A 25,557-nucleotide genomic window follows, 5' to 3' on the forward strand; every position below is an offset into this window, starting at 1 on the left:
AGGGAGCGCTTCCGCTCGGTGCGGCGGGGCCCGGCCCGGTTCGGGCGGCGGCGCGGGCGGAGAGCCCGCAAAGAACGAGTCCGGGCAGCAGCGGGAGCCACAAACACAGATCTTTAATGCGCTCAGACCGCGGGAGAACAGCACGGGCACGTACAGGCACCCCGAGCGCGCGCCCGCCGCCCCCCGCGCCCCACACGGAGGTTACAAAAACAACACGTGAAACCGCGGAATTCATCGTAAAAACGGACAGGGAAGGGGGGCATGCACTAGGGACCGACACCGGGGCAGCACCGCGGCGGAACCGGAGCCGCGTTCGGGGGGAGGCAGAGAATGGAGGGAGGGGGGAGCGCTGGCCGGAGCCCGGCCCTGGGAACGGCAATTACCGGCGGTAATTAACCGCGCTAACGAGCAGCTGCCCGGCTCCTGCCTCGGGGGGTGACAGCGGCTGCGCTAGCACCGATCCCACAAAATGCCGAGCCCGGGGTCGCGGCTGGGGCTGGCACAGCCCCTCGTGGGGAACAAGAGCCGAGGTACAATTAGCGAGTGACAACGGCAGCAGCTCCCACGCCGAGGGGACACGGCCGGTGCCGCTCTCCCGGGAGGGACACGGGCTCCAGCCCCGGCCACCTCGGCACATTCTGCCTGACTGGCCTTGGAACACAGCAACGCTTTGGGCTGCAGGTCAGAAAGCCTCGCGGGAAGCTCTGACTGCAGAGAGCACAGTAAAGAGGCAGAGGAGCTGTGGCTGTGCCTCTCGAGAGAGGAAAGCAGCCAGGTTTCCACTGCTTTGCTCACACCAACTCAGCTATCTGAACTGTAAAGGTACTAAAACCAGACTTGAGCCCAGCTTAGGAACATGGTTCAGCTCATCTGGTCATCCTCAATGACAAACAGCTTTCAGAATAGATCAGGGCCAAATTTCATCTTTTTTGCCTTAGCTGGGCAAGTGAGGCAACTTTCAAGTGCTGGAGACATAAAAATGAGATGGCTAAGTACTAAAAGGAAGAAAAAAAAGAAATCTGATTTTTTTTTTTTAACATATATAAACAGAAGGAAAAAATATAATTGAGAACCAGTGGTACTGGTGTGCTCACAGAGGGTCAGGAGGGTTTTTTGGAAAGGGCTGAAGCGTTACAAAGGTCAGGGCAGCTCAGGGCTCCAGGCACAGCGTGGCCCTGACCACTGAGTCAGGACAAACACGGGGTGTCCACGCTGGCCTGGACTGAAAACCATCCATCCAGATTTATTTATTCCTACTAAAACAAAATCCTGTTAAACAGTACGTAACTCTTGTGTCTCTACAAACTCACAGCTATCTGCCAAACAATAAAAATCCCAAACTACAAAAGATGAGTTGTATTCAGTAAATATAAATGGGAAATTTAGGCTTTGTGTAGAATGTTTATCAGACTATTTACAGTGCAACACAGATCGTTTGAGTTCAGATCTCGCCAGCTTCTCTCTCTTCTGACCTCTTGGAACGAGATTTGCCATTTGTGCTCTCGTGCCTCCTCTCAGAAGAGCTCTTCTCTTTCCTCTCTCTGTCTCGGGACTTTTCTCTTGAAGATCGATCTCTAGAAGATCTGCAGTACAAAGTAAACCATTGCTATCAGCTTCACAACTAAACACTGTCAGATACCCACCAAGCAGCACCTTTCTTTCCCTGGCAGGGCTGTGGGATGCAGGTTCCCTACAGGAACGTGCCTGGCTGCTGTGCCAGGGGGAGCAGGTCCCCCATGAGAGCAGCTCTGGGCCCTCTGCGAGGTTTCCATGCACTGCACAGCCTTTGTTCCTCCTTCCTCTGAGTGATCCTTCCAAGCTGTTGCCACAGGGGCTCTCTCAGGTCTTCCCTGTGCCCCTTATTAATTTTCTGGGCCACCCTGAAGTGCCTACAATCTCTTCTTCCTTGTCCCTGACTCAGCTCATTTCATGGCTTCCAGAGCAGTTTTTCATTATGCCCTAAGCTACTGGCTTTCTGCTCAACTGCTTTAAATACCAAGTGGATTCTTTGCTGGCTCAGCCCTGGGCTTCTCACTTTGCATCCTGACAAATGCTGGCTTTGGCAGCATCCTGGGTTCAAAGTCAGGAAGGTACAGATTTATATTCCCAGCCCACAGCACATCTTTTCACAGCCACAGATTTTCAGCAGCGCTTTCCTGTGTCAGCCCACGCAGAATTAAACAGGAGGCTTCACATTAGGTCTAACCTGAAAGGCTGTTCCTTGTGTGACTCCTGCCAGCTTAGGGAATAGCAGGATTCAAAAGGAGCTGACCCTGAGGGAGCTCAGCAGAGGCTCCCACATTTTACTTCAAGGCTCAGTACACAGGGTTTTTGTACAGTCACAACAGAAGGTACCTTAAAGGTTTCACTTTCATTCTTGTTGATTTTAAGGCTTGAAAATACTGCAAAATTGATACATCAAAACCCAACAGCCATTTCATTTTAATTAAACTGTGTCATTTAACATCAGGCTGTCAGATGACATTAACTCTCTACCTTTTCCACAACAATTCCTGCTGCCTGCACACCTCCTACCCTGAGCTCTCCACATCCTGTGACACTCTCTTTCAGCAAGTGAGACCTCAGCCCAGCAGAACCTGAGGGCAGAGTTCATTAACTCTCTTTCAGGAAACAGGGTTTTGCTGTTTGTTCTCTTGTATTTGTCATGTTTTCTTAGACTGATCTGGCCTGTCCCCAGCTCTCAGCAATTTTGTGCAGGTGTGTGAGCTGGCCAATCCCCCTGCAGTCTCAATGGGCTGGTTTGGATGTGTTCAGGGGTTCCGAAGTAATCCCTTACCTGCTCTTTAGTAATAGTTATTACAGGATCTTCCTCACTTCCTAATTGTCCAAACTTCTTTTCTTTATTTTTCATGTTCAAGACAGATTTAAAAAAGCACTTTAGTATCTCAGCCATTGGAGAATCAACAGTATTTACACCCCCCCTCAATTATTAACAGACTTATTTTTCAGACCATTATTTCCCTCCCCTTCACCAGGTGTCTTTAAAAGAAAAGCTGTTCTTACCCCTTAGCTAAACTGACACAAGACACACAACAATAGGTTTGTTTCTAGAATTGTACTTGAGTGCTGGTGCCTTATCAGGTGACAGTGCTAAAGCACTCCCCTGTTAACCAGGAGGCTTTAAGAAAATCCAGGTCTAACCTCAGCAAGCACCTGGAGGCAGACTTGCTGCTGGGCTTAGAAGGGTTGTAAGGGAACACAATGATTCCAGTCAATTTTTCTAATACCCTACACACACTTGCCTCATCTTTCCTCCAACACAGAGGCTGTTTTGCTGAATTTCAGAAAGACTTTAAGCCCTTCTTTGGACTATAGTGCTTCTCCTCAGAGACAGAAGAATGGTATACTCCTCCTGTACTTCTTTTTCAGGAGGAAAAAGTGCTGATTCCTAAAGAATTCTGTCTCTCTCAAGCAGCCTTCTAACAGAAGACTCCCCTCAGATCTCAAATCATAGACTCCTTCCCAATGCCAGCACTGAGAGAAGGAATCTGGGAAGCAGAAAATATCCAAACTGCCTCCCAGGCACTTGGCTTCTGCAGGCCCAGAGAAGTTCAGTTAGCTCAGGGAGGCTTCACGCTGCTTCCCATCCAAGGAGCATCTCGAGGCTCAGCACTGCAAACCAGGGAACCTGTTCTATCTCCTAGACTCTCCTCTCAGCTGGGATCTTGCTGTACAGCTGAGACCCCTGGAGAATCCTGCTTTGGCCCAGGAGCTGGCACAGGCCAGCACAGCTACTCTGGAGAACCCTGCCACGCTCCTGCTCGCTCTACGGGTCAGGGAGAGCACTGTGAGCCAAGGACTCCCCTTTCCAGAAGCACTCCACTGGGGAACACTTACTTGTGTTTTGAGCTCCTGTCTCTGGAGCCCCGGCGGTGCCCTCTGCTGTGGCTGCGGGAGCGGCTCCGGTGGCGCCGGTGTCGGTCCCGGGAGCGCGAGCGCGACTTCCGCCGCTCCCGGGAGGCTGATCTGGAGCGTCTCCGCCTCCGCTCCCGGGAGCGCGATCTGCAGAGAACACACACGGGCTCAGTGCCTCACACCTGCACCCTCAGCACCTCACGCCTGCGCCCCCTCAGCGGCCTCACGCCTGCGCCCTCAGCGGCCTCACGCCTGCGCCCCCTCAGCGGCCTCACCTCTGCACCCTCAGCTGCCTCACCCTCTGCGCCCTCAGCGGCCTCACACCTGCGCCCCCTCAGCTGCCTCACACCTGCGCCCTCAGCGGCCTCACCTCTGTGCCCTCAGCGGCCTCACGCCTGCGCCCTCACGCCTGCGCCCTCAGCTGCCTCACCTCTGCGCCCTCAGCGCCTCACCTCTGCGCCCCCTCAGCAGCCTCACGCCTGCGCCCTCAGCGGCCTCACGCCTGCGCCCTCAGCGCCTCACCTCTGCGCCCCCTCAGCGGCCTCACGCCTGCGCCCTCAGCGGCCTCACGCCTGCGCCCTCAGCGGCCTCACGCCTGCGCCCTCAGCGGCCTCACGCCTGCGCCCTCAGCGGCCTCACGCCTGCGCCCTCAGCGGCCTCACGCCTGCGCCCTCACGCCTGCGCCCTCAGCGGCCTCACCTCTGCGCCCTCAGCGCTTCACCTCTGCGCCCTCAGCAGCCTCATACCTGCGCCCCCTCAGCTTCCTCACCTCTGCGCCCTCAGCGGCCTCACGCCTGCGCCCTCAGCGGCCTCATGCCTGCGCCCTCAGTGCCTCACGCCTGCACCCCCTCAGCTGCCTCACCTCTGCGCCCTCAGCGGCCTCACGCCTGCGCCCTCAGCGGCCTCATGCCTGCGCCCTCAGTGCCTCACGCCTGCGCCCTCAGTGCCTCACGCCTGCGCCCCCTCAGCTGCCTCACCTCTGCGCCCTCAGCGCCTCTCAGCCTCTCCTGAGTAACAAATACCCAAAGCATCATCATAGTCCAGCCCCTGCTCCCCACATCCCTGCCCACACCCACACAGTGGGCAGCTGCCTCCTCCTGGGCCTTGTGCTACCCACAGAATGCCAGTGGGTTATTCAGTTTGTTGGAAAGCTTATAGAAAAAGCTCCCACTGTTATTGTAAGCATGTGGCAAGGGCCAGAGCAGAGCTTACAACGCTGCATTGCTCACAAGTGAGGCCGGTGTAAGTAGAAGAGAGCCCAAAGGAAATGGCCTGTGATATTACCATAACTCTAAGAGAATCTTCCTTGTGGAAGTCCTGCACTTTAGAAGCAGATTTATTTCACCCTGCTCTCAAAATAAGAAAGATGCCAAAGCAGTAGGCAGGAAAATCTCCAGGTCCATTATCACAGAGAATGTTGCCATAGCATTAAGGCAAGCTCTTCCCAGAGATGTGGGGGTTTTAATCTCAAATCTCTCTCTTTAATCTCAAATCTATTTTCACATCTGAGGTATTATATATATAAAACAGATACTTCAGACATTAGAATCATGGAAGTATATCAGTATTTATGGAAAGAGGCCTTGGGGACATCCATGGGCTCACAGTAGAGCACACAGAGCCCATCCTGGCCAGGCTACTCAGCGCCTGCTCTACAGCCCCATGAGCCACCCCAACTGAGCAGCACTAGGGAGCAGCAAACCTGACACTGAGGCACTGAGTGAACTCTACTGGTGAGACCCAGGAAAAACCTCAGCAGCTAGAGAGAAACACAAAGAGGCATTTGGGAGAAGTGCAGAACTGGGCACTCACCTTCGACGATCTCTATTTCTTGATCCAGACCTAGAAAGGAGAGGAGAGTTAAGTGAGAGAAGTTATGATACAGCAGCCAGTGGGTTTTAAGAAGGAAAATTCATCCACCCTGGCAGCTCTTCACAGGAATAATCAATACCTCAAGTGATATATTACTTTAAAAAAAAAAAAAAAAAAAAAGCTTGCAAATAAAACATTTAACTAGCTTCAATTTTAGGATCAAGAATTTGTCAAAAAAAGGAAAACATTAATTTCTGCACACTGAGCTTACTGTCACTACAGAAAAGTCTAGAAATCAGATACTATTAATAAAGCACCCCAATGAACCTTTCCAACTAATTTTCTCCAGGTGCATATTTGTTACATACTCTTTACTCCCTGCAGTCTAACACCAGCTGGATCAACTCTAACATTTTCAAGAAGTGCCACTCTCCAATCAGAAAGACACCTGCCACTTTTCTGATTTTAGTTCCTTTGAGGAAGTTGCATGCTAAAGGCTGTTTTGGTTTTTTTTTTTAATAAAAAAACCAGCCTTTTCTCACTCCTTGTATTTGTTAACCAAACATAAGAAGGAAATTTGCATCAGTATTTTTTTCCTTTTCAGGAAAGATAACTAGGAAAAAAAAGGGGGGACAGCCACAAGGGAAGAACTGACAAGTGACAGAGATAAACTGAAAATCCTTAGAAAGCACTTGAGAAGAATAATCCAGGCCTTGCTCTCCTTTCTCACATTCCACGAGCTTCAGAGCTCATGTGTGGCACTCTGAGCTTACTGCTGTCAGCATTAGCTCCTGACAGTTTGTAAATAACAACGGCAGAATTCTTTCAACTTCAGCAGCACCATTACTCAGCACCACTTAAAATACCTCTGCACATGGAAGCTGCACCCTCCCTCTTCCTCTGTGGCCACATTTCAGAGCCAGCTGAACATCACACACTGTCTGCACAGTCTTGTTTTGCTTTAATTAAGAAGTGCCTCCTCTCCCTGTTTAGTGACTTAAGAGTCTCACTCCTGTAACTGCTCCCCACTGCACACAGACTCACACACAGTAAGTTCCATTTATACCCCACAGAGTTGTTCTGGCACCCTGACATGAAAGCTACACACAGACAAGAATTTAAGAAGCAACAGAGAAGCATCTGTTTTAATAACATAATTTAAAACCATGCCTGGATAAGACAAGATTAAGAAAATGTATGTGCACTGACATTTCTTCAGTGAAATGGGATTGTTCAGTCATGGTAGAAAGTTAAAAAAGCCTCCAAATTTAGAAGGGAATTCAGGTAAGGAGTGTAAACAAAGTGGAGCTGAACTTGGGAGTCTGCAAATGAAACATGCACTGTGGCAACACACATGAGCAGCTGAAGGAGCTGATGAACCTGGAGAGGAAGGCAGTAACCACACACCTCCATTCCCATGTAACAGAACCTGACAGAGCAGCAGGACCTCCTGCAGATACCTGGCAGGCAGCTGGATTTTTTTGGTGGTTGTAATTACTCAAGTTCTTACTGTTCTTTTTCCTCCTGATCACTTTATTCTGAACCACCAATGCACACATCCACAAAAGCCCTTCCACATCCCCTGAAAAGCCTGGCTGCCCTTCCAATGCCTATCATCCAAGCAGGGGCATGCACAAAAAACATCTGATAATCACTCCCTAGAACCAAACTTCAGGATTCAGAAAATATCCAACAAAACAGCATTGTCCTTACTAGCCTGAATCATTGCAGGAGACAGAGAAGACTCTTCTCCATAGGAGCAAGAGGACTGAGCAAGTCTATTTTATTTATTTTTTCCTCCTTTTTTTTTGTCCCTGTATCACAGAGACTTTCTGCTGAGTTTCATAACCTGTCTTTCGTCCAGCTTAACACAAAGGAAATCCATGTGGCACCTCCCCTTGTTTGCTGGTGTACTGTGGAAGCAAACACTGAGGTCTGCACTCCCAGCCTGCCACTTCTCCACAGAATTCCAGTCTCAAGAGATTACTGGGTAATCAGCCACCAGGAATATCACACAGGACTTGTGTTTATTAGCACTAGGGTGGAATCCAGTTCATTCATTCCTATGTGGAATCACAGCTTATTGACAAATTAATTAACTGATGAATTGAGAGGCAGAGTTTGACAAGGGAATGCACAGGTTTGCAGGGATGCCACAGTGCCTGTCAGTCACAGACTCCCAAAGTCAAGCCATACTCTTCCTCCTACTGAAGTAACACCATGAAGGTGCTGTATAGGAGCTGACAAGAAGAGTTCTGAAGGAAACATTTTTCCTGTGGTTCCTTAGAGTACCAAACTCTGGGTAAGACAGGCTGGCTGGAAGGTGGTAGACATCACCAATTTGGTTTTGATGGAAAAATGCCTCTGTGAGCATGGTGTGCACAGCTCCCAGCAGATAAGTGACCAAGAAATCTGGACTCTAACCTCAGTTCTGACACTCAGTGTCCACTGGGAGAGCCACTGTCCTCCCTCAGGTCAAGTTCTCATTTTGGAGAGGCAATTGATTTGACCTCTTCTGTAGGGCACTCCTGACTCCTTCATAACAAGTTTTCCTGTGGAGCACACAGGTGCCTCTGCACAGAGCCAGAGCAAAGGCCACAGTCTCTAAGTACTGTCACATATGGTAACAGCAAGAACTCAGACTTTAGGCCAGCTCCATGCAGTTCTTAAAGCTTTCCTATTTTAAGCCTTACATAAACATTCAAAAGCAGCTTTCAAACCCCCTCATCAGATGCATCCACATATGGACTACCTGTGAACACTAGAGGCTCTTTAGCTCTCAAGAATTGAGGGCTTGAGGTTTTTTGTTTTAAAAACCACTAAAACAAAAGCACAGCCACACCACAGGAGGAAGAAAACCAGCATTTTGAGAAGATGTGGATCAACAAAGAGATCCAGAGGGTTCTTCCTGAACAAATCTGCTGAGCAATTTTTACAGAGAAATGACCTCCAGGAAGAAGAGGCACCATGGAGACAAACTGAGCCCATGTTAGGCAGGGTCCTGCTGTGGGTCTGCCTTGAAGCAGCTGCATGAGAAGGCACTTCCTATTTCACTTCCACATCCCTGACCACAACAGCAGCAACAGCAGCCCCTTCTGATTAACTCCTGCACTCAAAAGCTACTGCCAGATCCTGCAGCTCCCAAACTCAACTGCATTACAGTTGCATGGGTAACAGAAAGTTGTGAGGCGGTCCATGAAGTGCTGCAGTTCCACAGAAAGCTGTAGCATGAACTGCTCCTTCAAAACACACCAGGAAATCCCCAGGGAAAACCCACATTAAACACCCTAACTGGAGTTTTGCATAACATGTATAAAATTATATGGATAATGAGTAACAGTTTGGGGCTCCCATCTTCATAAGACACAAAAATGACCATGTTGGTATTTGTCAGCAATTCCAGCAATGTATAGCCAGAGCCAGCACCATCTTAGAGTACACTGCAGTTATAAATCTCATGTTCCTCAGACAAAGCCACTCTTCAGCTGACTCTGAGTTTCAAAAATAGCTCTGCAAAGGCAGCAAGGTTGGGGTCTTTTTGATGCAAGAAGTACACGAGGAGAAACACACAAGGTAAACAAGCAGGGAGATGCTGTGACAATCAGAACAGCATTCCTACCCAGCCACTTCCTCTGCCTGAGCCCTGCAAATAACCACCCTCCCCACACCAGGCTGCCTAACTGAGCTGTTTAAACACAAGATGCCACTTCAGTTTAAGTACAAATTGTTTGTCCAGTTCAGCTTGGCAAGATGCAGAAGAGCTTGTCCTGAGAAAACCAATGTTCCAGCCCCTCCCACTGCTCAGGAATTACAGACATCTGAGCAGAAGGTGACACACATAGCTACCAGCACCAGAAGCAGCCACTCCTTGGGATCCCTCAGCTTCCTTAGGAAATGCTTGCCAAAACACCTCACTTATTGTAGGAAAGTTACATGCAGTCCACTGTTTGGCACATAGACACCAGCCTGTTGTCACCTCCAAATCCCAAAGCAGTGAGGAGGGCTGTCCAGGGAATTTCTGCCTTTTGAGAAAGCCTAGTCCTCACTCATCCTAAACTTTCCCACTCAAGTGCTCTGGATGAGGGTATTTCATCCAGATTCAGATTCCCTAAAACAGGGGTTAGACCAATATAAGCCTGAAGACTACAGGGAACTCCCACCTTTCAGACACACAGTGGAGGTCAAAATACCTGTACAATCACCCTAAGATGGAGGAGTAGAGCACTTGTGCATTGCTTTAATCTTGAACTGAACCCCAGGATGCTCACACAGCATCTGGAGCACATCCAAAAGCCACTCCAGAAGCAGCTGCTGAACTCCTGCAGTGCTCATGTACAAGGAAGCTGATATTTCTAAACTTCAGAGGCCATACCCAGGTCCCACTCACCGTCTGCCCATCCTCTCCTCTCGTTCTCTCTCCTCTCTCCGTCTCAAACGATCCTGGTTTCTCTTCTCTTGCTTTTCTGCCACTGTTTTCTAGGGGGAAAAAAATAAATCCACATCATATTTCAGCCCTGCAGTAACAGCCATTATTTACAGCCATACAGTAACAGGTCAGATCTGCAGGAAGACCATTCCAATAGCAAGACAAAGAACCATTGCACTGCATTTTATGTGCTGAGTTAAGACCTCTGTCGAGGTTCTCATTTTTCTCAGTTGAGGCACTGACCTCAATCCACTGTGAGTGAGGCACAGGAATCACAACTCTGACTCAGCTAAAGGTCTCTGTGTGCAAGCAAGGCCAATACCACAACCCATTATGAATAATTTCAGCAAACTCCTAATGGCTTCAGCTAGTCAAGATCTTTTCACTGACAGAACCATGTGAAACTTCAGTTCAAACATTTCACTAAGAAGTTTCAAAGTCAAAAAAGTACCCAGAGTAACAAATTTCTGTCATGTTAATGAAAATGACTGTACCAAAGCTCCAAGGAATAAATTACAGCAGTGCTCTGCTTTGACTGATTCTGAGGCAACACATTTAGTTACCCAGAAAAGAAAAAGGAGAACCCAAGACAAGGCTAAACAAAGCTCTGCTTGATGCTTTAGGGATTCTGCAGTCGGAAACTTCTGAGCTTTTACAAGCCCTCTGCAAAGAATTCTGTATTAATTTAATAGAAGTGTTCAAGGTCTTCAGAACTACAAAGAGGTGGTTTAAAACAGAGAGGATTACCCTCAGCTGATCCAGTTTCTCACGAATCTGAATGAAACCCAAGTGTAATTTGCCTCCAAAGTGGTCAGCAAGACGCCGGTCGTTGTCATGGAGACCCAGATATGCTGAACAGACTTCACACACACGCAGCTTCTGCTGCTGGAAACTGGAGGCAGGCATTGAATTTCGGTATTCTTCCTACAGGGAGGCAAGAAAACCCACACAAATGTCAGGGAACCCTTACACAGACACAACCCTCCAGGGAAACCCCTGCAAAGAATTGCTTTGAAGAATCAAAACCCACCCTCACACAAAGGAGGTGCCACACAAATGCTTTGTGGGCACAGCTAACCCAAACTCTATCCCTGCAAGGGACTGGTGACCAAGTATTTCAGAGGATGAAGCCTTCCCCACCCCAGTCAGCTCCCTGCACTAAAAGTTTCTAAAAATCTTTTCATCGACCACACCACACTGCCACCTGTTTGCTGGCTCATGGCTGGAACTGAAAAGGAGGTGCTGGCACACAGGAACAGAGGCAGAAACCACCCAACCTGGCCCAGGCTCCTGTGACAACTCACAGGAGAACCAACACTACCTCTGCCTCTTTCTTTTTCGCCCGGACTTTCTCCACTTCCATCAGGATCTTCTGAGACTCATCAACATTTCCTTCAGCTCCCAGCTGTTCTGCTTTAGCTAGGAGTTTTCCAATATCTTCATTCAGCTCATGGACTTTCTCTGCCTGAAGAGAATAGGTAGTTTTTAGTAAGACAAAAATGTGATAAAGCTTGCAGGACAACTTTTCATTTTTTTAAAGAAATACTGCGTGATAAAATCTGTTGTTGGAAGATGACCATGAATCTCCAAAAGTCCCCAACAAAAGGGACTGGTGGACCAATGTCAACGTAGTCACAGACATGTGGAGAGATCATGATCTGTCAGTCATTTCTGGCTTACAGGTCAGCATAGAGGCCACAAAATCAGCTTCAGAAATGTCTTGTATTGGCCCAATTAGGTGAGTTTCCAAAAAGGAAACTCCATGAGCACTTGTTAAATGAAAGAAAAATCATAGGATGATGGATTTACTATTCTAAATTATTATGGTAACATTTCATAGCATGGGGAAGAAATCAGTATGCTTTATTTCCATGCTAAAGCAATCTCTTTTAGAGTCCGTGGTGCTCTTTGTCTCCAGAATGGCCAGAGCAGCCATTTGGGGAGGATGACTGGAATCCCCAAATCCTCTGTGGAGCCTTATTCCCCAGTATCACTGGTGTCAGAGAAACAGAGCCCCAGTGCTCCCAGTGAGACTTTCAGAACCAATATTCAGTGAGAGGCCAATACCTTTGCAGACACTTCAGCACTGATCTCTTCCTGTGTCTCAGCCAGGCGTTTTTTGGCCAGCTCTGTTCTCCTGTCACACTCTGCAATGAAGGATTCCAGGTGATCCATGGCCTGCATGATCAGACAAAGAATTATGAATGAAGCTGCTCTCTGTGCCAGATGTAGCTTTGACAGCCAACAGCTGCAATCCTGTATAATGCACAAACAACCTCAAGAACAGATGCTTTGAGAAAAAACCAAATGACACTTTGCAGAACAAGTTACATTTGACCCTTGCCCTGTAAACCTGACCCAGTTCCTTTATTCTGATACATCAACATTGCTTTGCACTGGAACTTCCTTCCTATGCAGGAGCACAGGCACAAAGACAAAAGCACTAGAATAACGTGAAAGGGAAGGACAGAATTGTGCTTCCCCTTGATCTGTTCCACCACAGAAAGATTAAATGAAAGCTAAATCTGACAAAAGTTACTGAGCAGAAGGCTTTTAATGTTAAATCTCTTTCTGGGACAGGGCAGCAGGTTACAAGAACGTGGTACAGAGCAGCAGCTGTGGGATCCAAGGAATGCCAGGAGCCTCCCAGCTCGCTGGGCTAATGGGGTGGCAAAAGCCATAATTAATTCTGCATTCTCCAGTCAGCAGTCAGGCTGACATTCAGGGAGGGGCTGCACATTTTGGACAGGTAACACATCAAGCAGCATGATGAGCTGAAATGGCCACTGAGTTCTACTTTTCAGCCCAGTAAATTCAAGAAGCAGTTTCCCCAGAAGTAACTAAAATTTCTCCATACTTACATCCAGCTCAAAAAACAGGTCTCTCTCTTTACTTGCAATCTCATAATCTGCTCTCAGAGCCAAGTCATGGATCTTTGTACATTCTCCCAGGTCCATTCTCTGTTAGAAGAAAAAGGAGAACCTACATAAGAACCCTTCATTACAGCAACAAGCAGAAGATGTCTCTTGCCAACTGCATCATATCAAAACAAAGTATTTTCAGAAAAGCAGCTTTCTCTTAACCTCTTGGTACCAGAACCAGCCAGAAGAACCACATGCTTGCCAGAACTCGTTTTGTAGATGTTCTGGCAACATTAAAACAGCCCAAATGCTTTAAGTCCAGTCTTACTCCTGCTTTAAGTCCCAAGACAGCCTCAGAAATGGCTGGGAGGGAGATGGTCCCCTTCAACAGGCACCAACTGCAAATGCCTCCTATCCTGGAGCCACAGCCCAGGAAAACATACCTGCACCCTGTTTAAAGCTCCTCTGGAAATGCACATCTGTGTTAGGATGAGCCCCAGTAACACAAGGCATAGCCAATTGTAGGATACACACAGAATGCTCCCTATCAACAACAAAAGGACTTAAAAGGATTAAGGGCTACAGCCAGCAGCAATGCACAACCCCACACTCAGCAACAACAGACAGTGTTAATTCCACAGCCAGACCCTTCCCATATCCAGCTGCAGCCTGGAATTTGAAAACCTGCCCAGCAAAGCAAAGTCCAACACACAGACCCATTTAATGAGAGACTTAAGAGCATCTCCCTTCCCAGAAAGCTGCCCTTCCCTCCCACTGCACTCCACTATTGGAATTTGTTATTTTTTCTCCCACCTAACAGTTAGCAGCCACATGAACCCAAGTCAATTAGGCTCTCAAGACATGGAAGCTGCATTTCAACATTATCAATTTGTAACAAAGAACCTTCCTCTTACTCCTAAAGTAGAAAATGACATTTTGAAAGCCAAAATAATAAAAGCCCAAATCGTGAGCCACTGTAGGAATGGCAGGGTACATGTCATTGCATGAAGAAACACCCCAACTCACCACCCTCTTCTCTCACTGTCACCACCAGTCCCCAGGAGCCCAAACCTCAACATGCACAACAGGTGTCAGCTCAGTGAACTGCAGAGAAAGCTGAGCTGGGATAACACTGAATCCCTGTGGAAAATCACAAACTAAAGCTGGGGATGCTCACATGAAACAATGCACTCAACACAGCAGTGTTTAGAATGAAGCAAAGCAACTAAAGCAAACTCTACCAGTTTATGCTCAGGTTTTCAGCAGGTGCCTATTACTGGATTTTCTCTTCTGGAAAATGAAAAAATCCAGATGACTTGCCACTATTTAGCCTTCCTCATTTTGCTCGGATTTACCAGAAGCAGGAAGCCAGAGGCAGCAGGCCACAGAAACAGACACTGCATCCAGAATACTCCTGCTGAGCTCTCTAATGATAGAAATGTAATGCCTACAAAAAAAGCACTTTGGTACTTTTAGAGCTTGATCATGTTCAACTTCAGGCAAGCCACTTCAAAGAATGCTAGAGAGTTCCTGTTATTTTACCACAAAAATAACTTTCTATGATGTGACACATCTTTCATTCTTCTGGTCATGCTACTGAGATCACTTTCCAAGATAGGGAGAAAATAATGGTATTGGATGTGATTGTCAGACATTATAAATATTCTTATCTGAGCTCTTCCTGCAAGCTGAGCCAATAACCCCACTTCAGAGAAGGGGCTCTCACCACTTTAGAACAGCCAACAATGCTTGTTCTGAAGCTCCCTATTCCTCTCCCTGCTTGTTAACAAATCCCTCAACCTTCCTCAGGGAAGAATATTCAGTTCTCCCTAGCTTATAAACCTCAAATCTTCCTCCACATCCTTTGAAAGGTTTAAGTGCAAGGAGAATTCCACAGGTATTGCTCACTCGGGGTAGGACCACCAGCCCTTCTGCCTCAAAGCCTCCCCTCATGCCAAGGAAGGCTGTCCTAGAACACTCACCCTTTCTACAGAGACCACAGCCTGCTCCACTCAGCACTGGCTGGGTTATAACACAGGCACGTGAGACAGGCAGAGCCTGAGCAAAGATTTCACTCCACATACACACGAAGATTGAAGACATTTAGATGTCACTGATAATTAGTCCTGCTCACATTTGCTGAGAAATCCACATTCTGAGGTATCTCCTATGATCTCCACTGAACTGGCAACTCACCACAAAATGAAATTTCCACAAAGATGCTTTAACAGTGATCAGAGATGAAGAGTTTCATCCAAGTGAAAAAGGAAAGCACAGACCCTCCCTCTCAACCCACAAAAAACATTTCTAGAATCTACAGATTTCAACTCATATTCCCCAGCAGGGTACACAATTAATTCCCTGGATGTAATTTCCAAGGTATGTTCAGTCTGGGCAGCTTTGAGGCTCATCTGTCCACCTCTTAGTGGAGCTGAGATTCAGGAGAATTGCCAGCTGATGCCATCTCTCAATGTGCTACACTACTTTCACTGACAGAAATACACTCACCATGAGCTGCAGAGAGAACTCAGCACTCACCACAAAGGATGTGGATGACAAGGTAACAGCCCATGGGCTCACTAAACCAACTTCTGCTCTCCCAGAATGTTCCTCCTTACCCACAGAGACCAAAGAGAACCACTGTAGGTTATTTAGTGGCAAGTTTAGACAGGTTTCTAAAGCCAAAAAGAGAATAATCACATGAACAAACCAACTTAAAATGACAACTCTTACAATCAGGAACACTCATGCACCTAAACAAAGCAAACATCAACAGGCCTCCTACAGCTCTCAGGAATATTCCAGAGCTTTGCTTACAGTCTGGGCTCCTTTTCTTACTCTGCACCTGAAGGTCAGTGAGTGGGACTCCATCACATTTCACTGAGCACAGCTCCCCAAGGGATCAGCTTCCTGCTGCCTTCAATCAGCTTCCCACTAAGGAGTATCTGCACACATGGAGGATGCAGCAGCAACAATGCCTTAGGGGAGGGCACAACACAGCAAGCACCAGAAGGCTCGGAGCATCTGTTGGAAGTTTCCAAAAGGTCCTGATTTCTGCAGTAATACACCCAGAGATGGATTACACCCCACCCAGCTGAGACAGACTCACCCATAGAGCTCTTCCCTAGCAGAGCACTGTGAGCTGCCAGTGAAGCTGCCTGAGATCACGAGGGAGCTGCATATTCCTGCTAAGTTTCACTCTGTACTGGCAGCAGTGACAGCTGAAATGCTCTTCCTGTTCTGGACATCACATGTTCTTTCAACACAGATCTGCAGCACAAACACTTGCTCTGGCCCCCAGTAACCTGCTGAGAGAGGTGCAGAGCTCCACACCCACTTCCAGGCCACCACACAATCATGTGAGTGAGCCACAGATCACTTGTGCAGGAGCAGTCTTTCTGAATGCTCCAGCAATTTCTGAGCACAAACTCCACACTGAGAGGGAAAGGACAACTCAATCAAGACAAGCAACAACAAAAGCAGAAGAAACAAATTCCTCAAGGTGCTTCTCTGCCCCAGTAAACTCAGGATCCACCTGAAACACTTCATACTTCCTGCATGCTTTGGCACCAGCTCACACACATCACTTATGCTGAACTAGCCCTTCAACTCATCATTTACCCCCTTGCTGAAAACCTGCCAGAAGAGGTAGAAGGCAGCCTTCATCTTCAAAACACCCTTTGGGTCCCAAAAAACTGTTGTAGAATTTCATGTCAAAAAACATACCCTGACCACAGTGATCTCTACAAAGGATGGAAGTTTAAAATTCTGAAATGGAGGTGAAGTCAGATGGAGGCTGATGGAGTAATCACTGCAGAACACATCTGAGCTTCAAATGAATTTTAAAAAACAGAGGTACAGAGCTTGGTATTCAGCTTTTCCAATCTTATTCTGCAAAGGCAGACACTGAGAAGCTAAAGTCTGAGTGCTCAGAGCAGAGGCAGCTTTTGCTAGAGCTCCTTCTACCAGTGCTGCCACGCTGCTGCTATGGGGGTGACACAAGCAGGGGCAGCAGCACCAGCCCTCCCTTTGCTGGAGGGCCACTGTGTCCAGGCAGCTCCCTCAGGAGCAGCAGGAAGGGCTATAAACAACTACAGCATCTTCCAGCAATCTGGTTTAAGAGGACAGACACTGAATTGCCACAGTATTTCATGCAAACAGCAAAGGCAAAGATGGATTTCAAACATCCATATTCACCTCCATCCTGTGACTGCTGCACAGTGATGGTGACAAAAGACACAGTTTTCTTTCCAAAGTCAGGCTGCAGCTTTCATCTGGGAGCCTCAAATGAACACTTCCTTCACAAGAGCTCACTGCTAAAAGCCCACATCACCTTCTGCTCTCAGAGGCAGCACGTGAGGCAAACCTTTGAACACTGGCCAGCTCTGTTCCCACAGAGGGAACAGCAAAGGAGCTGAGACAACTGTTTGAAACCAGTCAGGCAGAGTGACACAAACACCAAGCAGCTCAAACAACCAACACTCAGCCAGAGATGTGACCTGCCACCATCATCACAGTAACAATAGAAAAGCTGCTCTTCCATTGGGGCTGGGGAGAGAAGACTGAAAATCTCCAAGGATTTGTGCAGGAAACATTTGCTAACCTGAAGATGCAGCAGTGAACCAGGGCAGCAGCCCAGCTACAGCCTTGGGACCACCATAGGGTAAGTTGCAAGCTGTGACTACCTCAAACTGCTAAAACAGAAATAATTTTGCAACTTCCCACGGGATTGTGAAAGAAAAAGCATTTCAGGTGAACTCTGAGAGCTCCTGGTTTGGTTTTTTGGTTAGTTTGGGTTTTTTTTTTGAGAAGTGAGCACAGTTCCATACACAGGTGACAGGAAGGGGCATTAGGATTGTGACTGCCCCCAGAGCACAGAAAGCCTGATCTCTCCTAGAAGTCACCCACCCTGCACAGACAAGAGTTGTGCCAACATCCTCCTCAGCAGAACCCCTCATTCCAGAGGACACACTTACTGTTCCAGCCAGGATATCGTGGGGACAGCAATCCAGAAGGTGGCTCTTGCACACACGATCGTCTGTAAACTTCACCCTTTGTCTGGTTTCATCTCCTGAAATTCATGTGTGGTTTAAATAAGGAGACATTAGAACACCAAGAGAACACAGGCATCAGCATGAACATTTCACCTCAATATGCAGATTAAAATATTTGGTGCTCCTGCTCCCCAGAATTACTCCAAAAATAAAAAGCTTAAAGGGTAACAGGATATTCTGGAACATTTGTAATTGGCAACAAACACTATTTTAGCATTTATTCATCCAGGACACCATGTTAAAACACAGTGCTGGCGAGCCAAGCAATGTCCAAGGCCTGTCATCCACATAAAGAAGCAGCACAGCCAGAGGAAAAAAAGAGACAGACAGGCTGGCTCCCAGCCAAAACCTGTTTATTTTTTTCCACCCTTTCTTTCTCTTAGTGTGAAGAAGGGGCAGGAGATACCAAACCCCACGCTATCAGATCACAAAACAGGGCTGTGCTGGGCAAAATTTACAGGCAACTGCTCTTTGCTCAGGTGATAATTGAGCCATCATCAGTTCATTTCTTTGGAACCCAGCTATGCAGGGTGTGCTCTCCAAGGCCCTGCAAGGAAGGAGCTGGCAGGTCCTGGCCTGGAACACACCACGTGCTGCCCACCCCCAGCCCACCCTCAGAGGACATTTTACACTCAGGAGCCACTTAAACGAGACAATATCAGAAAAGCAAAAAATAAATAATAAAAAAAGAAACAAAGTTAGTCAATACACACTGCGAGCTCCAACACATACTATACCCATCTGCATTCTTCAAGACCTCAGCTGCAGAATTTTATGCCCATTGTTGAAAAGTTTTAAAGGAAAAGCTTTCTTGCCCACACCTGCAGTAAGGAAGTCAGGGGAATGATACATAAAAGTAAAGGCAAAGTGGTAATGGTATGTGACAATTTTAAAGCTCATCTGTGCATATGACACAGGTATGTGTAATACTAAAGTATGAATATAGTTTAGGATTCACAAGCATCCAGGAATAATGTCGTGTCTACTGAATTTTTTTTTAATTTTTTTTTTCTTTCTAAGCTACACTTTTAAAGTTACTTGTGAAAAAAAGCAAACACTTTTTTTTTTTGTTATAACAGCTTTAAAAATTGGTTGTGACTCACGGCTCGATGAACATGAGGCTTTTCTGCAACTCCCTTGCAGATTGATGTAGGCAGGCAAAGATACACTGAACCTTTATAAATAAAATAGAGGGGCCACAATTGTTCAGTTTGTATGAAATAAAAATATGGGAAGCAATTCAATAGCAACTCAATACACAGAGAAAGAAAAGCACTTATTCACTTACGAAACAAAGTGCAAAGTGCCTGGACAGCCCTGTTAACGTGCCAAAGGGAATTTAAGTACCCAGCGAGTCGCAGAAGGGAGACACAAACCGCAGCGGGACCGTATTTTGCACGGGCTGTCACATTTCTCGTCCCGGACAGCACCGGGCGCTGCGGGCACACCTACCTACGCGCCTCCGGACGTGGGGCACCGAGCCAGCCCCATGCCTGTCCGCGGCAGCGGGGCCCGGGGCGGCGGGGCGGCGCCGGGCGCTCTGTGGGGCCGGGGGCGCGGCGGGATCACCGCCGGCCGGGCGCGGACAGGCCCAGCCCGCTCCGCCGCCCCGAGGCCGGAGCCGGGAGGGCGGGGGTGGATCGCGCCGCAGGTCCGGAGCGGCGGCAGCAGCCGGGCCGAGCCGGGCCGGGCCGGGCTGGGCCTCGCGCGGTGAGGCGGCCGCCAGGCCGCGGCGTTTCCTGCAGGCCCCGCCCGCCCCTACTCACCGTCCCGGGCCGTGCCCATGAGCTGGTCCAGCAGGGCCCGCATCTGTGCCTGGGCCGACATGGCGAGGCCGGTCCGGAGGCGGCGGCTCCGACCGAGACCGGTACAGGGGCCTGGGGCGGCGGCGGCTCAGCGGCCTCAGCAGCGGCGACGCGCGGCGAGCGCTGAGCGGAAGCGGCCCCGCCCTGCGCCGCGCTGCATGACGGGAAGGGTAGTCCGCCAGGGGGCGGGATCCGAGGGGGCGGGCCTGGTGGGCGTGGCCTGAGAGAGGCAGCGGTGATGTCAGAGAGGCGTGGTCTGGCCGAGGGGCGTGGTCTAACCGAGGCGGTGATGACAGAGGGGCGGGGTCGGACCGAGGGGCGTGGTCAGGTCGAATGGGCGGAGTCGGACCGAGGGGCGGGGTCAGGTCGAAGGGGCGGGGTCGGGCGGGGGCAGCCCCATCCCGGTACCGGTCCCGGCCCCGCTGCGGCGGGACCGGACCCCAGCACCGCTGTGGTAGCCGCCCCGGGGCTGGCCGGCCGTGGGCACGGTAGCCAGGCTGCAGCGGCGCCCCGGGAACAGGCTGATGCCCGCCCGGAGCAGGGCCGGGCTGCGCTGGCTGCCGTCCCCACCGCGCTTCGGCAGCTTTCGGCCACCGTGGGGAATGCGGAGAGGGGATTGCGGGGCAGGGAAAGCCCCTGCCGGGGTGGGGGTGATACGTGGCCGGGGCAGGCGGAAGCACCACGAGGCACGGTGGGCGCACGGACAAGGGGACGAACCCCTCTGGCCACGGGCACAGCCCGGAGAGAATGGACAGGGCAGGGCAGCACTGCGCGGTCCGTGGCTGCTCCCCCAGCTGCTGGGGGGAGCATGGGGCCGTGGTTTTGCAGGAGCTTGGGCCGTTGCGGAGCTCTGCCGTGAGCTGCGTTCCCTGCCTGGCTCTCTGAGCTCCAGCTCGCACCACGTTTTACCTCTTGTCTCTTCACCTTGAGCTCCCGGCGCCGGCTGCTCTCTGGATGCTCCCTCCCCGTACCGAAGAAATGCCACGCATCTCTTTACCGGCACAAAGCTCCAAAGGCAGCGAGGGTTAGAGCCGGAGCCCCGGTGCAGGATTTGCCACAGCCATGCCTGCTTTTCCCCCAGCTTTGAAGCTCCGCTGGCTTTCAGGGAACGGCAGCGTGAGCCAGCCCCGAGCAGGGCTGTGCCGCCGGCCCGCCCCGGTGCGGCATCCCGGCTGAGCAGGATCAGAGCGGGGTCTGCGGGGGGCTCTGCAGGCAGGAGACCCCTGCACTGTGGGACAGGAGCTCCTCATGCCCGGCCCGGGCAAAGTTTGGAGCAGGGATGGCCACCCTGGGCACTCCAATGGGTGCAAAGCCACATGCCCACGGCTGCTGCAGGAGCAGTGGAGTTGTCTCTCCCCGCTGCCCGCCCTTGGAGCAGTCCTGCTGAGCCCCGAGTGTTCCTTAAGTGCGTGATTCCTCCCCACAAAGGACAGACACCTCATCGCTCCCAGCTCTGTGAGCCAGCAGCCAAGTCACGGGCTCCCCACACCTTGTCCCACACCTGGAGCTGTTCGCCAGCATGGCCAGACCCTCCCCAGCTGCCCAAAGGGTCAGCGCAGCCCTTTCCTCCGGCCGGACTGACCCTGTGGGAGCTCTCCCCATCTCCTGCACTGCCTGGGGCAGAGGTGCCTGGGGACAGCAGAGGGAGCTGCCTTTCCCCGGGGATCAGGGTGGCTGTCGGTAGCCATGCCCAGCCGTGCCAGTGCCGAGCCGGGCCGGGCGGGTGGGTGACAATGGCTGACGTCAGGGAGCAGAGCGAAGGGTGCCCGTGGTTAATCAGCTCCCATGCGCCGTGTTTGCCCAGCAGGGCCCGGGTGGCCGCTGCTCCCGCCCCGCTCCGCCGCTGGGAGTGTTTGGAGAGAGGAGAGGGAGCTCTGCGGAGCCTGTGCCCAGCCCTGCCCCCGCAGGGAGCCCCAGGGCCCGGGGAGCGGGTGGGTGACAGCCCTGCCCAGGCGGGGACACTCCTCTCGCCAGGGCTCTGCACCCTGCCAGGAGCTGGGGACCCCTCTCAGCACTGCAGACACCTCAGAACACGGTGCTCAGGGCAGGGAGGGCTCCGAGGGAGAGACCAGGAGCTGTGGTCACCCCAAAAACAGGAGAGCAGGGCAGCTCTGGGGCAGGGCTGTGGCTGTCCCCAAGCCCAGTGGCTGGTGTCCCACTCCCTGAGTGTCCCCAACACCTGTGACAGGGTCTGGTGCTGTGCCAGGCCCCTGCCATCCCCTCAGCAGTCAGGGGCAGGCTGTCCCATGTCCTCTGGCCATCCTGTGTCCTGGTCACCCTGCATCCCCAGCCATCTGTGTCCCCCGGCCCTGTTCTGTGCTGCCCCAGATGACCCCGCTGGCACATCCTGCTGCCAGGGCAGAAATGGCACCTTTGGCACAGCCTGTCCGTGAGCTGGGCTGAGTGCCATTGTCCCTTCCTCGCAGAGGAGCCGCGGGCCATACTGTGGGCTGAAAATGCTGTCACCCAGCTCTGTCCCTGCCAGGGGGCTGGCCCAGACACTCTCCACACGGCATGCCCACCTTTGCATCCACAGGTTCCAAAACCCCTCCCAGGGCTGGTCAGGGAGCCCAACATCCATCTCAAAGGGGCACAAGGCTGGAGATGAGTGCTCTGAACCTGCACGGGTGTGCTGCAGCACTGAGGGGTACCCCAGAAAAGGCTTTGCCCACTGCAGTGGCAGCCCCTGTTTGCAGAGGCACGGCTCGATACGCAGTATGTTCTTCAGAAGATCCCTACTCCAGGAGTCAAAATAGCATGAAATTTAATTTTACGCCTATTTGACAAAGCTTGATTTCACCTCCAATCAGCAGGGAGATAAGAGCCCTCGGCACAAGTGTGCGGGCAGTTTGGCAGCTGGGGCTGCCGATTTAATAGGTGAATTTACAGGGACAACACTTGAAAATCCCCTGGCGAGTGAACCATTAAGGTGAGCCCTGCCTTCCGTCCCCGCGTCCCTCCCCGCGCCGCTCTCCCGTTGCTGGGCGCTAAAGCAAACCCCAGCTCTGTTTACCGAGTCTACTATTACAATACGGCTACCAAATATTTGCCAGCCGTCAGCTCGCTGCTCCGCTATAAATACTTCAGGCCCAGGTGGAGGGCCGGGCAGGGGGAGCGGCGCGGGAGCCTATGCATGGCCGGGCGGCAGCGCCAAGGTGAGTGCGGAGCCGCTCCGGGCGATGCCCTCCGGTCCCGCGGGTTCCTCCGGCCGAGGGTGGCGGCAGGACAGGCTGGGGTGGCCCCGCTGCCCCCTCCCCGCAGCCCGGAGCTGAGGCTGAGCCCCCACAGCCCAGCCCGGGGCAGCACCGGGGGTACCAGGGTGGGGATGGCACAAAGAGGGACACGCAGAGATGGCAAGGACGATCTTAGGCTGGGCGCAGGTCCCGGCACCGTGCTTGGTGTGGCAGGGGCAGGTCTGGCTCCCCAGGATTTCAGGATTTGGTCCTGCCTTGAGACCCTCTTAGCATGGCCTGGGGTGTCCTGCAGCGAGGCAGGGCTGGGGACCCTTCAGCACAGGTAGCACGAGCTGCAAAGGGGCCAGATCCAGCTCAGCTAAACCCAGCTGTGGTCAGAGCCCACCAGGCCAGGGCAGGGCAGGGCAGGGAGGCAGGGATGCTGCACCAGGCTCAGGTTGGCCCTTTCCACAAAAACCTGGGCAGGAAAGAGAGGGCTGGGGACTGTCCCACGTAGTAGCTCACAGGCACCAAGACAATGCACAGGGCCAGGGAGGGAAAAGGGCAGAAGGGTGGGACAGATGGACCATCTGCAGAAGCATGGCCAGTTTCCCACTCACTCAGAGTTTGTGAGCCCAGAGAGGTGCAGGATGGTGTGGGATAACCCCACCACCAAATGGCAGCACCCACCATCCCCCTGGGTGAGCTGAGGGAGATGACAGGGACCCTCTGCCAGCTGAGCAGGCAGCAAGGGGCCTGAGACAGGACTCTGTCACCAGGAAAGCCAAGGGGCCATTGTGTGGGCAGGGCAGGGGGCTCTGGGGCCCTGAGCTGCAGGGTGGGTGCTGAGCCCCCATTCACCTCCATGCACAGCCCCGGGGTGAAGGGGAGCATCCCTCTGCCCCACATCCCCACTGCCCTGCATCCCACGGCTTGGTGTGGACATCCATGTCCCACAGGTCAGTGCAAACATCCTTGCTGCCCCACGTCCCATGACTTAGGGACATCCCACACCCCATGGTTTGGTGGGGACATCTCTGTTGCTTGATGTCCCAGGGTTCAGTTACAATATCCTCACTGTCCCATGTCCTGTTGCTTGTAGAGGGATGCCATCTCTGCTACTCCATGTCCCACGACTCAGGGTTGTGCTTCCATTGCCCCATATCCCATGTTTTGGTGGGGACACCCCTGCTGCCTGCTGTCCCAAGGGGAATACCGCCACTGCCCTCTTTCCCACAGCTCGGTGGGTACATCCCACACCCCGTTATTTGTGGGGGACATCCCTGCTGCCCTGTGGCCCCACCTTGACCATGGTGCTGGGCCAGGGCTGGTGCCAGGCTGTGTCACCCTGACCCCGGTGTCCCTGTGGCCCCACCTTGGCCATGGTGTGGCACAGCACGGTCCCCTGGGCGGTGTGTCAGGGCTGGTGCCAGGCTGTGTCACCCTGACCCCGCTGTCCCTGCCGCAGGGTGACTCCCGGGGGTGCCTCCGAGCGCTGGCATGGCCGCGGGTGTCATCCAGCCCCTGGCCGAGCTGCGGCTGCCCTCGCCCTTCCCGCACGGCCTCCTGCTGCCCACGCACCCTGAGCCCGACTTCCCCGACCTCTCCGAGGAGGAGGAGGAAGAAGAGGAGGAGGAAGAAGAGGAGGAGGAGGAGGACGTGGAAGCGGTGGAGGAGAGCGTGCGGCCGGAGCTGGCCGGTGTCTCCAGCACTGCCGAGACCACTCTGCGTCTCCTCAAGTTTTCGGAGCTCATCAGCTGCGACATCCAGCGCTACTTCGGGCGGCGGGGCCGGGAGGAGGCGGCCGGGAGCCGCCCGGTGCCCGGGGACTGCGGCTCGGCCCCGAGCGCTCCGGCCGTGCCCGAGGCCCCGCGGGGCAGCGCGGGGGCCGCGCACAGGCTGGGCCCGCTGGCCGAGCTCTTCGAGTACGGCGTGCACCGCTGCCTGCCCGGCGGCAAGAGCCAGCGGCTGGAGAGGAAGTACGGCCACATCACCCCCATGCACCGCAGGAAGCTGCCACCCTCCTTCTGGAAAGAGCCGGGCCCCGCCGGGCTGCTCCACACCGGCACCCCCGACTTCAGCGACCTCCTGGCCACCTGGACAGTGGAGCCAGGGCCGGAGCTGCCGGGCGCTGGGCGGGAGCTGCTGGGCCGCCCGGGGCTGGAGGCAGAGCCCTTTGCGGGGCTGTGACCCCAGCGTGGCCCCGGTGCCGCCACGTGCCACCCGGTTAATGATAAACCCGGTGGCCCCAGTGCCAGCACCGGGGCACTCGGAGCGGCCGGCTCGAAGCCGGTGATGGGACGAGTGAATAAATGACTCCCGCCAGGCAGCAGCGTGTGCGGTGTCCTTTGCCACCCGCCACTGTGCGTCCCTGCTGGCAGAGACAAAGGGCACCACAGCTTGGCGTGACCCGGGGGCTGCTGGCAGCAGCGGGAGGAGTAGGGCAGCGCGGAGCCGGCGGGAGCCAGCAGCCCGTGTTTACTCTGGGCCCAAGGCGGTGGATCCCATCCCTTATCTCGGCCGCGCCAGGGCAAAGGGCGAGCGGGGCCT

General features: G+C 52.3%; 2 protein-coding genes across 4 annotated transcripts; one reads left to right on the top strand and one right to left on the bottom strand.

The window, feature by feature from the left end:
* Nucleotides 1–95: 95 nt before the first annotated feature.
* Nucleotides 96–19,992, bottom strand: LUC7L (LUC7 like). 3 transcript variants are annotated; one of them, XM_054643408.2, is made up of 11 exons: nt 19,796–19,872; nt 18,767–19,203; nt 17,952–18,046; nt 12,976–13,074; nt 12,182–12,292; nt 11,436–11,579; nt 10,862–11,038; nt 10,076–10,164; nt 5,689–5,718; nt 3,859–4,023; nt 96–1,583 (listed from the first exon to the last, which is right to left on the bottom strand). In XM_054643408.2, exons 2-11 carry the CDS (start codon nt 18,774–18,776, stop codon nt 1,442–1,444), a joined length of 1,062 nt encoding a protein of 353 aa, XP_054499383.1. In that variant the 5' UTR covers nt 18,777–19,203; nt 19,796–19,872; the 3' UTR covers nt 96–1,441. The 3 variants fall into 3 exon arrangements, with proteins under 3 accessions (XP_054499383.1, XP_054499380.1, XP_054499385.1); XM_054643410.2 differs by lacking the exon at nt 18,767–19,203 and adding an exon at nt 2,798–2,859 and having other exon boundaries at nt 1,382–1,583; nt 19,796–19,992; XM_054643405.2 differs by lacking the exon at nt 18,767–19,203 and having other exon boundaries at nt 19,796–19,992.
* A 2,734-nt stretch (nt 19,993–22,726) lies between these two features.
* Nucleotides 22,727–25,289, top strand: PERCC1 (proline and glutamate rich with coiled coil 1). Its single transcript, XM_054644079.2, has 2 exons — nt 22,727–22,989; nt 24,476–25,289. Exon 2 carries the CDS (start codon nt 24,508–24,510, stop codon nt 25,195–25,197), a length of 690 nt encoding a protein of 229 aa, XP_054500054.1. The 5' UTR covers nt 22,727–22,989; nt 24,476–24,507; the 3' UTR covers nt 25,198–25,289.
* The last annotated feature ends 268 nt before the right edge of the window (nt 25,290–25,557 follow it).

This window comes from Agelaius phoeniceus, chromosome 16 (assembly GCF_051311805.1).
Source record: "Agelaius phoeniceus isolate bAgePho1 chromosome 16, bAgePho1.hap1, whole genome shotgun sequence".
NCBI lineage: Eukaryota > Metazoa > Chordata > Aves > Passeriformes > Icteridae > Agelaius > Agelaius phoeniceus.